This window comes from Lygodium microphyllum, chromosome 3 (genome assembly GCF_053477565.2).
Source record: "Lygodium microphyllum isolate KBCC chromosome 3, Lygodium_microphyllum_v1.1.10, whole genome shotgun sequence".
In the NCBI taxonomy this organism is placed as follows: Eukaryota; Viridiplantae; Streptophyta; class Polypodiopsida; order Schizaeales; family Lygodiaceae; genus Lygodium; species Lygodium microphyllum.
The window spans coordinates 105,107,465-105,124,133 of record NC_141137.1 but is presented as its reverse complement, the minus strand read 5'-3'; the positions used below and the strand labels follow the sequence as shown (position 1 = coordinate 105,124,133).

At 40.4% G+C, this 16,669-nt stretch overlaps 1 protein-coding gene across 3 annotated transcripts in view; it reads right to left on the bottom strand.

Moving 5' to 3' along the window:
* Positions 1-4,223: 4,223 nt before the first annotated feature.
* The window catches only part of LOC148038705 (WD repeat-containing protein 26 homolog), a 45,619-nt gene continuing 33,173 nt past the window's right edge, over positions 4,224-16,669 (bottom strand). For all 3 annotated transcript variants that reach the window (XM_087674449.1, XM_087674450.1, XM_087674444.1), the window contains 3 exons: positions 6,355-6,456; positions 4,977-5,603; positions 4,224-4,617 (listed from right to left, as the gene is read on the bottom strand). In XM_087674449.1, coding sequence (XP_087530575.1) covers positions 4,378-4,617; positions 4,977-5,603; positions 6,355-6,456 — 969 coding nt within the window. In that variant the 3' untranslated portion in view covers positions 4,224-4,377. The remainder of the gene's footprint in view (positions 4,618-4,976; positions 5,604-6,354; positions 6,457-16,669) is intronic.

Genomic DNA, 16,669 nt, shown 5'->3' with positions numbered 1-16,669 from the left:
TGAAATATTTGAGAACTTCAAAAATTTCAATGTTATTGTTGAAATTAAAAAATGCTTGAAAGTTAAGTGCTTAATATCAAATGGAGGGGGAGAATATTTTTCAAATGAGTTTAGTGATTTTTTTACGTCTCATTGGATAAAGTAACTATTTACATGTAGGTACATCCCACAACAAAATGGGGTTGCCGAAAGAAAAAATATATATATTGTAGAAGTTACACAAGTATTTATGGCTGAAAAGAGTATGGCTGAAAAGAGTATCCCTAAATATTTTTCATCTAAGGTTATTCATACTAGTATCTACATTATGAACAAGATTCCCAGCACTAGTTAATGATATGACTCGTGAAGAATGTTTTATAGGCAAGAAACTTAATGTAACATACTTAAAGTGTTTGGTTGTATTGCATATTTTCATGTGCTTGATTAGCTAATGAAAATATCGAACCCAAAGGCAAAATATATATTTTCACTGGATACTCTATTGAGCAAAAAGAGTATTATTATCATAATCCTATTACTGGTGAGTTTCAAAGCATGAATGTTATTTTTTATGAGATAAGCAATTGCTATGCATATAGTGAACATGCGTTGGATAATATTGATGATTACGATAGTCATGTGCATTAAAAAAGTAGGAATCGCTTACTCTTAATGGTCCAACAACATCATCTAATAATAGATCTATAGTCAATCCTTAGTTTGGGAGGCTAAGGAGCAATCCCATATCTTCATATGCGTCTGTTAGTGTATTAGGTAATGACAAGGGAAAGAAGAAAGTGTTTAATGGTAATAATGCGTTTACTAGTCATGTGGTTCTTAATGGAGACTCTAGTGGTTCAAGGAGTTTGGATGATGAGCTTGGTATTCCTTCAATCAAGACACTAGATGTACAAAGATCATATAATGATGTAAAGGCCCCATTGAGTGACCTAGTGATTTATGCAAGTCTAATAGAGTATGATAACATGTTAGAATATTTGGTTTTGAGGGTTATGCAGCTCACTATTATGCCTATATAGTAAAGGTAGTTGAGGATGCAAGGTCCACTTATTTTGATAAGTCTATTGGTCATGCTCATTGGGGTGCATCAATGGATGTGAAGATGATTGCATTAGAGACCAACATGACTTGGGATCTAGTAGAGTTTTTCAAATACAAGAAAGCTACTATTTGTAAGTGGATATATAAAATAAAACATAATATAGATTGCTCTATTTGCAAACAGAACCAGACTAATTGCAAAATACTATGCACATACACATGGCATAGATTAGAAAGAGACGTACAATCTTGTTGCTAGGATGGCAATTGTGAGATATGTGGTTACTTTGGCATCATCCAAAGAGTAGAGTTTATAGTAAATAAATGTTAAAAATGTGAAGCATGTGATTTATAGTGAGAGGTATATATGGAGCAATCAACAAGTTATGAGAATTTAGAGCATCCCACATATATGTACAAGTTAAAGTAGACACTATTGATTGAAACAATTATCTAGAGCATGGTTTAATAAGCCAAAGAGTATCTTATCAACATTGAATTTTATGTTTCAACGATAAATCACTCACTTTATGTGAGAAAGAATGATGCACGCTTGGTTGTCATAGTTATCTATGTGGATAACTTAATTATTACAAATGATAGTGACAGTAGGATTGCTAATATCAAGTACATTTTGAAACAAAAGATTGAGATAAATTATTTGGGTAGACTGAGATACTTCCTTGATATTGAGATGATCAAATGTGTTGGTGGTAGATATAGATGTCTCAAAGATAGTATGGCTTAGATATATTATCCAAGTACAATATGATGGCATGTAAGCATCTTTCAGTGCCATTAGAGAAAAATGCAAGGTTAAATACTAATGTTCATGATGAGATAAAAGACCTTACTATGTTTAGAAAGATAGTATAAAGTTTGATATATATAATTATCACAAGGTCAAATTTGAGTTATGTTATTGGACTCGTAAGTCGATTCATGCAAGTATCTAAGAAGTCTTATTTGGATGCAATCGATCGCATATTCAAGTATACGAAGTCCACCTTACATTATGGACTTTTGTTATAAGACAGATAAGAATATATTAGTATTTAGATATATATGTGTAGATTGGACTGGTGACAAGTCTAATAAAAGATCTACCACTAAATTCATGTTTTTCCTTGTTAGTATATAAGTTACTAGAAGCAATAAAAAGCAACCAATATTATATCGAGTACAGAGCTTCTATGACACCATGTGAGATGATATAGCTGCAAAAGTTATTAGGTGATTTGAATGTGCAAGGAGACAATCTAGTTGTCATTCACTATGACAACACGAGTAGTATACAATTGGCTAGAAACCAATGTTATATGCTAAGACAAAACATATTAAGATGCATTATCATATTGTAAAAAAACATACTTACAAGAGAGATTAACTTAATATATATCAACACACAAAATCAAATACTTAACATTTTCACAACGGCATTGGTACAAAGAAGCTTTGAAAATCTCAAAGCTTACTCAGAGCTATAAATATATATTTAAGCTTGAGAAAAAATATTGAGATAACAAGCTCAATACGTACGAACATTGAAAATGAACCACTTACTTAGGTTTATACTTGAGCTCAATACGTACGAACATTGAAAATGAACCACTTACTTAGATAGGTTTATACATCTACACTTATCATACCAATGGTTATTATGATCCTTACATAACCATTGACTTATCACTTGTTATATTTAATTAATTACACCTATATAAATCTAATATAATTATAACACCAATTAATTAATATATTCAATCACATACTATTTAACTTAATAAACCGCTTTTTTTCATATAATATTTTATCTATACTTTGTATACATTACATTGTCTAAGAAAGAAAAAAAAACAAAAAAAACATTTTAACTTTCATCTCTTATATTCTTGAGTGAGCTTTCTATTGTGTATTATGCGTTTAACACATGATCATTATAATCCTCACATGACCATTGACTAATCACTTGTTATATATAGTTAAGTACACCTACGTACATCTAGTATAGTTATGACACCAATCAATTAGTATAATCAAATATATACTAAACTTAATATGTCACTTCCCTTCATATTATAACTTATCTATATTTTGTATACATTACATTGTGTGTAAAGAAAAATAAAAAAACCACCAAGAAAACATTGTGACCTCCATCTTTCGTTTTCTTGAGTGAGCTTTCTCTTGTATGTATTGTGTGTGTTCAACGAAATACCTCAAGCAAGTGACCCCACCACACGATTCGTGAATAGATAACTAGAGTTCATTCAAGTGTCGGTATGGAAAACGAGTAGACAACTTTACTAAAAGAAGTGATATATGGAAGGGTGAACATTGTAGTATGTTGTAAATGAGAATGTAGTCCATGTAATTTGATTCTAGTGACAAAGTTACACGTGCAAACAGTACCGCCACATGCTGAACCAAAGAAACCACTCCACTAGGAATATGATTTGGACAATAAAACTAGCTGAACCCCAACTCATGTTTAGCTAATATTTCCTTCAAAAACTATGAAAGATGAGTTTCATACCTTCCTTAAAACGGTATGTGGCTCAAAAACCACTAAAGATTGCTTCAGCTCCCAGCTTACTTTTGTCACGACTTGCTCTTTTTTGTCTCTGCAGCTTTTCATCTACCTAGCCACAATTTAGCTGATAGCCCTCTTTTCACCATGTATTCAATTTGCCTGTGCAGTTGCAAGCTCTATTATTTCTTTGCGTGAGTTTCATGGCCAAGAAACCTAAATGCTTCATATTTAGTAATTTGGCCTGAGGCAATTCAGCCTCCACCTTTCTTAACCGCAGTTGTAACATCTAAAACACAGAACTCTAAAATATGTTCTACGGTTGCACAAAAACAATGTTAAGGAGGAATCTGGCATGATTTGGAAGCAAGTTTTGGCCATCTAGTTCCAACCAGCTCCTTACATGCAGTAGCAGCTAGCTTGTACTTCATACACTTTGATACAATAGCAAGAGTAAGGAAAGGAATGAACATCGAATGAGGCTGATTTATGCTCCCAGATATGTTTTAACATAAGGTGTTCGATGCTGCAGAAGTTCATTCATATCCTTACTTCGTTTTGTTTAAAAACCTGCTCTTGACATTTTGTCAAGACAACAGCCTTGCTAATATAATGCTGTAAAGATCTCGACTGGCACACAAGTTTTTCAGGCTAATCACCAATTGAGAAACAATGGTATAAAAGACTTGATGACTAATCAGAGAAATGTTTACCAACATAATTCACTTTGGGCCCTTACAGTTCAGACCAAGAAAGAAATTTACAAATTGCCTTACATATCAGCATAACTTCTTGAATCCCTACTATCAGATTTGCATGGGTGGGACTTGGCCCCCATTGACTTCATGGACAATGCCATTACTAGTGCTCACGTCCTTAGGTTTGTATGCATGTTTAGCCAAACCCCATATGCGGATGGTGTGATCATCACTGGCTGACGCAAACATGTATGGATTAACAGGGTTCCAACTGACAGAATTGACTGTTCCAGAATGACCAGCTAAAACTTCCAGAAGCTCCCCATTGCCTCGATGCCAGATGTATACCTGCACAGGTAAGATAAACCAGTTCCTTCAGAATATTAGTTCCGAGCCCAATCCCAATTACTAAATATAGCATGCTTTATCATTACAATGCCAGTGGCAATTCAGAAGTAGAATTGCAATGTGATGAAACAAACAACTCTAACAATCACACACTGCTAAGTACGTACTCCTTCAGGACAGAATATATATGATCACTAGTGCTAGCGTCCCTTTATTCATGAAAATAGACATCCATTTCAGGCTCCTCCAGAAAAAGGAAGATACAAAATACAAGCGTGCTAGATTGTGATTACGTCACTAAGGCCACTAAAAACAGAAAATAAGCAAAGCACATTTACACAATGAGGGAAGAAAATGACCTGTGAATCTTCACTGCCGCTTACAATAAATACTTGATCAGAACCTCCAAAACAAGATCTGATCACATAACGTGTCTGCTTATGCCCTTTGTATTTATATAAAAGCTTAGAGTTGTCTGTGATGTCCCATAAATGTATTTCCTGATGCACAAGGTTAACCAGTAAAGATCTTCCATCCTTCGATACAGAGAGGGATGTAATAGGCTTCTCTTCACTGATCACTCGTTCTACTTTTGTATCCAAATTATAAATCCTTATATCCTTGTCACAGACACTGATCATATGCTTACCATCAGCGGTGACAGTTAGATCAACTATTCGAGGCAAGCGTGGCCCCTTCCATAAATCTATCTCTTTTCCATCCACATCCCACACATAAATGCATTTATCACCACCACCAGAAATAAATCTTTTCCCATCAGGAAACCATGCACACGCACAGAAATTGCTGTTTGGTCTATCGAAAGTGCGTCTGCACTCCCCTGTCTCAGTATCCCACAGCTTGACTAACTCTTCGTTACCACAAGTAAGAATCATACTATCATCTGGGCTCCATGCGACAAATGAAACTGGCTTTTGATGACCTGTCAGAGTGAACTTCAACTTCACAAGCTCCGATCCTACAACCTAAGCCCGATACAAAAAAGCCATAACCCATCACACAAGTTGCCACAAACTACATGGAGAACCAAAAAATAGCATAGAAGAACCAGAGTCAATCAGGACAAAATACAATATCAAAACCATAGCGCAAAAACATAACTATTTTAGATTGATTAGCAAATGGAATGGCACTTCATAATTGATTTCTAACCTCTTTTACAAATAAAATATAACTTGCCTCTAAGAGAACGTGATCATATAATCAGCGGAAGTGATCAATTCTCAGCACCTGTTTGACCATGTGGCCTCCCTAACATGTTTATGACACTTTGATTATGTATAGATAAAGAAACACGAAACTGATTCTATGTGAGGATATGATCATGCAAAAAAATAAAAACGAATACAGATTAGTCCACAAATCATGTATCATGGTACTCGTGCCCCAGTATGGCTTCGGAATCTCATGACTACTTTGAAATAAGATGACATGTAACAAACCCATTCAGGTTTATTTGCAGCTGATGTCCAAACAGTGAGGTGGGCCAAGAAATGGCAGACTTGATCAAGAATAGAAACTATGCAAACAAAAAGACAGTAAACAATTCAAAAAAACCAAAAAAAAAAAGGGGGGAACTCAAAGAATTGACCTCGTCTTTGAGCATGCTTCCAATCACATGGGTAAAAGAAGCAGCATTCATTCAAAGTAAAAGAAACAGAAACTGCATTTCAGATCACTACAATAGAAGCAAGCACACATCAGCCCGTGGACTACCTCCCAGATAATTGCTGTGCAATCTTTTGAAGCAGAAGCTAAATGTTTTCCATCATGTGAGAACTGCAAAAACCACACTTCATTCGAATGGTTCTGCAACACCTGAAAAACACACATTCTCTGTCAGCTTAACAAAATAAGTTGCAACTTTATGTCAACTAAAGTCTTAAAAGTAGAGACTTTCAAGTTTTTTTCAACTTTTGCACTCTGCAGGTCAAACATGCTGAGGTCCCCCATCAGTTGCCAAACCATACAAAAGGGCAATTTTAATGCTGTTACAAACTCCCCAGATTCTGAAGTCTATGTTCATCTGTTTAGATGTACATGAATTTTTCATACAGAGGGCAAGTTTATTGGGGTCACCCCTCGGCATACCCCAAAGGTATTTTTCACCACCCCAATTTTTTTTATATTTAATATCTCCATCATAATTTATTATGATTTTTCCCAATTTTGAACACAAACTACTTCAGTCAGAACTCTCACAATACAAAACAGGCTGCAAGGGTCTCAGTGGTCAGTGTGACGTTGTTCAATCTGACTACCTACTCAAAACGCCTAATGATTGAAATGCTGAAACCCCAGAGATGATCCCATCCGTATCCTGGTGTGCACATGTGGTAGCCCAAAGCCATTTTTGTTTCACTCCCGAGAAGTTGCTAGAAAATTTATGGCTTCAATGTGCAAAAACTATCACTCTTAATTCACCAGAAAATTGACAGTAGTCATATAATGAGCCACAAAAGTGGCAAAGAGCAACCATTAGTGCAGATTTCATATATTAAAGTGTACTGTTAACTGTACTTGAAAAATTGGCCAGCCTTAAGGTTATACATGAAATTTCACATGATAAAGCAAGCTTGGCATGTTCTTCTGCTCATCGAACTTCAAGAGCTTCAAATACTTGACCATTCTCCCTCAATGAACATCAAATCCATAAGAATCAGTTGCAATATGGTAATGCTTGCACGCAAATTGTTTAAAAAGGTCTTTTGCGAGAGTTGTGAACAAAACATTCAGCTTATTTGTTGTATGTGTAGCAAGGAGAAGAATGATGTGAATCCTAGGGAACTGCAGAGTCTATGATTGTGACATGGGGGATGGTTGCTTGGGTCATAGATAAGAGGCCCAGCCTACGAATATAAGGATGTACAAGGATGTCTGGCTTACCTTGTTTCGGGACAGCTTGTGAGCAGGGTTGCTATGCCAGATTTTTCACAGACTGTGTAGATTCAGGGACATTTAGATGGGATCTCAAAGCTAGCATCATAGCTTGGTATAAATGGACCGCCAGAGGCAACCACACTATAGATCTATTGGATATCCACTGCACATACTCTCCAAGAACTGAACAAAGATTCTCCACTCTCCTTGGGAGATGGGAGAGAATACAAGGCAGCTCGAAGACTCTGTGGTCTGGCACTAAAGACCTCCTGATTGGTTATTTATTCAGGCCTTGCTATAGACTTTCCCCTTTGTTGTATATTTTTTGTTTTGGAAGTCCTTTACACGGCTGTACTGTACTTTGCCTTAGGATACATTGTCCTCAGAAGATTTATTAATAGAGTTTTCTCTTCTCGGGAAAGAAAGAAAAACAGTGTGAATATTTGTCAATAAAGTCTTTTAAGAAATGCTTACGCTATTTAAGCAACACTTGTGAAACTATATGACCCAAAAACCTGTGGCAAAACATCAAGCGTATCAGTATGGTCATCCTTGTATATGGAATAGATTGATGCCTTTGTCAATTTGCAACGGCTTTTCAAAAATGCTCATTCAAGCAATACTTGTGCATAGTGCACACTTCCACCTATTTCAATGCCTTGAACACAAATAATGGATTAATGCCCTGAAGCATGTCTAGATCAACCAAGATAAGCATTTGCAATCATAAGATGACCCAATCATGAAGTCTGGAGTGTGTGTGTGTGTGTGTGTGTGTGTGTGTGTGTGTGTGTGTGTGTTGAATTGAAGAAGAGAAATAAATAGAGGTCCTTCCGGCTAAATGGGAGAGAATATAAAGCAGCTCAAAGACTGTAATCTGGCACTAAAGACCTTCTGATTGGTGTTATTTATTCAGGCCTTGTTATAGACTTTCCCCTTTGTTGTATATTTTTTTGTTTTGGAAATCCCTTACAAGGCTGTACTTTGCCATAGGATACATTGTCCTGAAAATATTTATTAATAGAATTTACTTTTCTAAAAAAAATATATAGTGTGAATATTTATTGACAAAGTCTTCCTAAAGATCAAGCATATAAGTACGGTCAACCTTGCATATGGAATATAGATTAATGCCTTTGTCAATTTGCAAATGACAGCTTTTCAAAGATGCTCATTCAAGCAATACTTGTGCATTGAGCAACACTTCCACTTAATTCAATGCCTTGAGCATGAATGATGGATTAGTGCACTGAAGTGTGTCTGGATTCACCAAGACAAGCATTTGCAATTGTAAGATAACCCAATCATGAAGTCTGTGTGTGCGCTGTGTTTTGAATTAAATAATAGAAATATTTATATAGGTCCTTCTGGCTAACCAATCAATGTCAAAGACACGTAGGAATCAACACAAGAATCCACAAGGTTATAATGACAAGAAATGAAACTCACGAAGAGGTTACAACCAAGGTAGAGATCATGTGTGTTCCATCTGCAAATCAGCCACCTCTCTAAGGACCACACTACATATTACATATTTTATTTGGTTTTTCTTTTTGGAAGGATCCCTCTTGAAATCTAAACGCCTGAGTTGCATGGCCAGTATGTGAAACCGACAGGAATGCCTAGTGAGTCAAGACTGGACAGTTAAGGTCCAGTACAAGTCTGGAAGAGACTAATGGCACTGTAGATTGACAAGCCTGGAAGAGACTTGTGAAAGTGTATATGGACAAGTGTGTTGAAGAACTAGCCTGGAAGAGACTAGTTCAAAGTAAAGATGGTCAAATCTCCAAGAGATTAGTCCATGTGGGGTCATCAGTGAAAATTCACTTTCAGTTGAGCTACATTACAAATTTGGATGTAGCCATAGTCTGCAAAGATGGTCAGAAGACTAGTGGGGATGCAATGGAAGCAACTCCTAAAATTTAGGGAGTTACTATTTTTGAACCCCAGAATTTGTTCGCGTCATTATCTTCGTTTTTGCATGAGGATTAATCCTCTGGTCTGTGCCGAGGTCAAATTTCGCACTGAGGATGGAGAATTTTAGACCGGAAGGTTAGAACGGGAAATATCTTCCAGTGCTGCCATTTGGCACAAATTGGTGCACTTACCTCTTTAAAGAGGGCTGGCGTGCAGTTTTTTGGGTCTTTGGGGGCTCATTTGAAGAGGATAGAGGAACAGTTGCTGATGGAGAAGATTTGAGAGCTTGCCTACCTTGTCCATAATGCACAGAGGCTTGAGCTTGCTCCCTACTCTCTCTCTCTCCCTGACAGTATGGTTATGCTTCAGAATCAAGGGCCTTTCTTCTGATTCACGTACAGTTGTGTGGGAATACGCTATCTTTGCATGAGGCAAGAGCCTCCTTTCTCCAGGAACAGGAGCAGTTGTTTGCTGCCCACAAGCAGGAACAGGTAAGGGTGGTAACCTCACCAAGAAAGTGTCTGAAACAGCACTAAATCAGTACTGATTCTGGACTGTTCTTAGGTTATTTCAGAGCCCGATTGATGCCAGAATCAAGGGACACTTGACACAGATGTTGGAGAACAGTACAGGGAACAGTACGAGCTGAAAACAGGTTTCAAAACAGGTCTGAACCAGTAATTACAGCGGGCTGAAATGGTCAATTCTGCACTCCAACCAGAAGTTTCAGACTTGGGCAGAGTTTCTCCTCCTGGTCAGCTTGTTTTGGGTCAGTAATTGTACTGTTATGCTGCCAAATTTCACCCAGAATAGGTGAAAGACAGCCCATTGTACTTTTTCTCTTTTTAACAATAAAGAAATACCGCAAGGGGCGCCTAACTGAGGGGCCAACAGGGTGTCTATTTCACAACAGGAGCATTCTAGCTTCCTGTTTTTCTTCTTGATTCTGTGTCTTTAAGTTCAAGTAAAGTGGGCGATTGTGAATTGGGTGAAAGCATTTAAATATTTTGGTTGTACACTACCGCCCTTCCCAGTGAACAAGCCGGTTACACTAGCAGATATTATGAACTCATATACCACAATAATAGTCCTTGCACTCAACCCACATAGCCACATATACATAAGGCTAATAGAAAATGAAGACATTACTCTAGATATGCCAAAAATCAATCCATCCGACTGTCAATGGCATCTTGCCCAAAACCTAGGATAGGATGATTGTACATTGCCATGTCTCTAAAGACCATGCTCAGGTAATGAAACCCTAGACATGTCTAGCTCCCAAACCTATCTAGGCACCGGGTAGGAAATGATGAGATAAGAAAAAGTCTCATCACAAGGTGCAAAAGGCACATCTACCATGGGAACCCTCCAAATAAAGACTCTTCCTTGATAGGATTTAGACCACTAAAGTTGAAGCACGTGAATATTCACCTTCTTAGTCACTCATCTCCTTTTTGCTACCATCTAATAAACCTGATTGTCAATGTGATTCCAAAAATCCAAATGCACAACCGCCCAATCCAACCCTGGGGATGGATCTTGCAATCCAAAGGAAATGCCAATACAATCATTCCTCCAAATTGGTTCAAATCAACTACTAAACCCGAGGAACCCAAAAGTATTGATGAATATGGCAAAAAGAGTAAACTCCAGACTAACGAGAAATGACTTCATCTCCAACAATCCTCAAACCCAACCATGCCATCCTATTAAACTTATTGCATTCTCTGTGTTTATCACGTTTGGCAAGCAATTTGGAGGTGACCAAAAACATAGCTTGAAGGGAAATAGCCTCGTAAGTCAAAGGGGGGCAAAATCGTGAAATATAGTATGCCTTCCCAAGAGGCAATCAAGTAGGAGAGTAGAAAAGAAAGACACTGGCATTTAGATTTATTGAGTCAAGTTCAAGATATACCCCCATAATGCTTGGATTTAAGTATGACTGTGAGAAACCAACCTACTCGAGGAGAGTTGTAGCCAAATTCACCCAAGTGTTGAGAAACCCTTCACCCGCAGTTTGCGTTTTGCATTTAGGGTTTGCAACCTCAAAAAGGGGCGCCATCCTAGACCGACTATGTCTATTTATAGGCCACTCTCTCATTCATTCCGCACGGCTGATTCATTCAGTCCGTCACCTCTTCTCTCCACCCTCTCCACTGCCCTCACAACCCTTCATGAGGACATTATGGTTCATGGTTTGTGGCTGTCTTCATCATCTTCCTTATGCTACAGCACCCTTGTTCCCTCGTATCACATTCACTCCATGATTCAAAACTTCATCATTCCATTCATCAAAGTTTCTTCTCTCTTCTCTTTTTTTCTCCATGTTTGCCGAGTTCACTCCATGTTCCTCTCTGCAAACCCTATTGTCTCACTAGTACGTCATCTTTTGACATGGTATCAGAGCTGGATCTGCTCAAACAACGGCAAAGATCCTCCACTCTAGTGAAGGCAAAGACCGGTGGTGGGTTCCGCATCCACTTCTCTTCTTCCACTGCATCAAAATCTCATTTTTGCGATTTCAGGTGTTTTCGTCTTGCTGCCCACACCCCTTTTGCCGAGGACATCGCAATCTCAATTGTCCCTTGCTGTCATCTACAATCTAGTGCTTGTTTCCAACCCTCCACCCGCAATTCGCAGCTGTTTACAGTCCGGCGACTGTTGCTAATCACTCTCCATTCAGAAAACATCTAGTTTTTGCAGATTTCAAGTATTTCAGCTTATTGCCCACACCCCAGATATGGAGGACATTGCGATCCAAGCTAGCCATTGCCGTCTACAACAATTTGGCACTTGTTTCCAGCCTATCACACACTGTTCGGAGCTGATCTTGGCATGCTAATTGCTATTGCTAGTTTTTTCCTGTGTTTTGAGTCTTTCTCTCTCTTACAGCCTGCGTTTTTAGCCTTTCTCTTTCCTCACCTGCGTTTTTAATATTTCTCTCTCCTCACCTACGTTTTTCTATTGGTTGCAACCTCTTGCTGCTGGTCGCATCCTCCTCCCACTGGCAACTCACTTCCGGCCCTTCCATTGCCCTCCCACCCCTTGCAGCGAACATTGCGGTTCATGCTTCACACTGCCCTCACACCCCTTGAGGCAGACATTGCAGTTCATGGTTCGTGGTTCGTGGCTAACCTCTTCCTTCTTCAAAAAGGCACACTGATACCCATGGATTCTTTACCAATAGATAACCAGACTACTAGGTGCTCCTACTATGGCATCGCGGAACACACCACCGATGCTTGCTGACTTCACCCTTTGCTCCCCACCCCCCAGAGTATATGCGTCCACTAGGCATTCTCCTTGTGCCACCTCTCCTTTCTGGGCCACAGAGATCGTTCTGCATCGGCTATCAGATTACTATGCTCGAGGCAATCAGACACATCCAATGCGCACTAAGTCCTTTCTAGCCCATGGAGGATTGATTGGCGCTACAACCGCCTGGAGATAGTCACAATGCCAACGGTAGTCTTCTTCCACCTATTTTCGGGTACAGTGGCTACCACAGCCCGCAGTTCTACAATCCACTCCATCGAGAGACAGTGATTGTTTGATATAGTCTCCTCATCAGTCCGCCCCTTCGAGAGACAGTGGGACTACTCGACTCCTTCCTCTTATTCGGCTTCCCGGTCCACTCCATTGAGAAGTAACAATTGTTACCCACTCATTGCTCAGTCTAAGCCCCACCCTTCTCCACCCTCGCCTACTCACGTTCGATAGGCCACCTCTTGGAATTCTTCACCACCCCACATACCTTCTTCGACATGACTGGCGTCACTTCCTTCATCCTCAAACATTTCGGAGTCTGTGATCCATGAGTTTTTGAATTCCCTATTTACCTCAGAGGGGGACTCCACGACTGGTGGCACTTCCTCCATCCTCAGACATTTCCGAGTCTGTGATCCATGAGTTTTCGAATTCCCTATCTACCTAAAAGGAGGATGATCTTTCTTTGCCCTCCGAGGGGGCATCTACATCTACTACGACTTCAAAGGGGGCTCCTATTTCTCCAATTTCAAAGGGGATCCCCACCCACCACTCAATCCTTCGCACACCTTGGTGGAGTCCTTTTACCTTCTTCTTCTACCCTTGGATGGGGTGGCTTCCTTCCAATGGTCATCTCACCTATTGATTCCCAAGATCTCGAGGATCTACCTAGATCGAGGCCTTGTAGGTTCAATCGGGCTTGGTAATGAGGCCTTTGTATTCCTTCCTGCATGGATGCACGAAGCTAGTGGCTTCTCTCCTGAGGTTGAGTTTTGGGTTCTCCAGTTCACTCTGTCTATTGTTCTTTACTACAGGTTTCCTTTCAGTTGGAAATCTTGGATCTTAGGGATCCCCTACATCTTCTTCCTCCTCTTCTTCTTGCCTTGGTCACTTGGTTAACGTGGAGGCAACCCCCGAGATCGAGTACGGGCATATCATTATGGTTCTTAGTGTCAAAAGATGACGTACCAACGAGACAATAAGGTTTGCAGGGAGGAACACAATGTGAACTCAGCAAATATGGAGAAGAGAAGAGAGGAGAGAAAAAACTCTGATGAATGGAATGATGAAGTTCTGAATCATGGAGTGAATGTGATACAAAGGAACAAGGGTGCCGTAGCACAAGGAAGATGATAAAGACAACCACGAGCCACGAACCACAATGTCCTCCTAAAGGGGTGTGAGGGCAATGAAGAGGCTGGAGAGAAAAGGTGACGGACTGAATGAATCAACCGTAAAGAATGAAATGAGAGAGTGGCCTATAAATAGGCACAATCAATCTAGGATGGCACCCCTTTTTGAGGCTACAAACACTAAACGCAAACCCTAAACGCAACACGCAAAAACGCAAACTGCGGGTGAAGGGTGAAGGGTTTCTCAACACCCCCTCTCAATCCCAAAAAGAGAAACAAGAGAAGAGTAGGGTGGAGATGCAATGCTATATATTGAAGAATGCTCATGCAGCAGGTGCCACTTGGATAGTGTCCCTCGTGGGGAAATTATTCACTTACCCAAGCGCCCTAGTACAAAGATGATAAAAACATGCAATGCATAGGAGAAATATCGAGCTTTGTGTGGTGCCGAGAACCATAAGGATATGCCCATACCTATAATCTAAGAATATCACCTAAAAGGAGACCTTTGAAGATAGTCAGGAGACTCGATGAACTGTAGAACTTGAAACTCACCCTCGGGAGAGAAGCCACTAGCTCTGTGACTCCATGCTGGAAGGAATACAAAGGCCTAGCCACCAAGTTGCTGCTGAATATCCGAGGGCCCCGATCAAGGTAGATCCTCTAGATCCGGGGTATGAGTAGAGGAAATGATTGCTCAAAGGAGAGCCACTTCTCAAAAGTGAAAGGTGGTGATATGTGAAGAACTTCATGGCACATAGAGTCTCTCTCTGAATCAGAAGAAGAAGTAGGAGCCCCTTGTGAAGTTAAAGAAGAACTGAAAGCCCCCTCTGAGGGCGAAGTAAGAAAATCCCCCTCTCAATCCCAATCTGAGAGAGAAAGAGAATCCAACCACTCATGGCTCACGGACTGCGAAGCATCTGATGATGAAGGAAGTTCCCCTGATTGTGCCAAAGAAGGTACCTATGGCTCAGAAGAAGAAGCCGAAAAGCACGCAGAAGTGGCCTCTCGAACCTGAGTGGAAGAGGGTCAGGAAGGAGAAAGCTCAAGATGAGCCAAGGGTAGGGAACAATTGTAGGCTCTCAAGAGAGTGGACTGTGAAGGAGATGTGGGCCGTGGAAGCCACTATACCTCGAAGTAGATGGGGAAAACCTCCGCACAGTGGGGTGGTCTCCAAGAGGGCTTATCGCCTTGTAAGGTCTTATAGTCTCCATGTGCTCGAAAGGACTTAGTGCGCGTCAGGTGCGGCTTATTGCCTTGAGCATAATACTCTGATAGCCGATGTAGAACGATCTCTATGGCCCAGAAAAGAGAGATGGCACAAGGAGTGCCTGGTGAAAGGTGCATATACTCCGAAGGGTTGGGGAGCAAAAATCGATGTCGACAGTCTTCGGTGGGAGGACCGTTCATGCCACAGTAGTAGCACCCAGTAGAAGGGCAATCTATCGATGGAGACGCCATGGTACCAGTGTGGCAAACTAGAGAAGGAAGGATGGGAGGGAGAAAAAAGGATATCTCCCAATGCGCGGTGGAAATGATAGAGAAATCAAATGTTGATGCCGAACCCACCACCAGTCTTTGTCTTCTCTGATGAGGGGAGCGAGAAACTAAAAACGCAGGCGAGGAGAGAGAGAGACTAAAAACGCAAGAAAAACCAACAGCAGCAATCAACATGCTAAAATCAACTCCGAATAGTATGGGATAGGCTGGAACAGGCACCACAACAATGGCCAGCTTGGACCACAATGTCCTCTGTGTCCGAGGTGTGGGCAGCAAGCTGAAATACTTGAAATCGGCCAAAACGAGATAGTTTTCTAAATGGAGAGTGATTAGCAATAGTCGCTCTGCTGTAAACACCTGCAAATTGCGGCTGGAAGGCTGGAAACAGGCACCAAACTCTAGATGACAACAAGGGACAGCTAAGACTGTGATGTCCTCTGCGAAAGGGATGTGGGCAACAAGCTGAAAACACCTGAAACCTACAAAAACGAGATTTTGATGCAGCGGAAGAAGAGAAGTGGATGCCAAACCCACCATTGGTCTTTGCCTTTACTGGAGTGGAGGATCTTTGCCACTGTTTGAGCAGATCCGCCTCCGATACCATGTCAAAAGATGACATACCAACGAGACAGTAGGGTTTGCGGAAAGGAACACGGAGTGAACTTGGCAAACATGGAGAAGAGAAGAGAGGAGAGAAAAAACTCTCATGAATGGAATGATGAAGTTTTGCATCATGAAGTGAATGTGATATAAGGGAACAAGGGTGCCGTAGCAAAAGGAAGATGATGAAGACAACCATGAACCACGAACCACAATGTCCTCCTGAAGGGGTGTGAGGGCAGTGGAGAGGCTGGAGAGAAGAGGTGATGGACTAAATGAATTCAACCATAAGGAATAAATGAGAGAGAGGCCTATAAATAAGCACAATCAGTCTAGGATGGTGCCCCTTTTTGGGGCTGCAAACCCAGAACGCAAAATGCAAAAACACAAAAACGCAAACTGCGGGTGAAAGGTGAAGGGTTTCTCAACACTCAACACCACACAAAGTCCGACATTCCTCCTATGCATTGCATGTTTTCATCATCTTTGTACTAGGATGCTTGGGCAAGTGA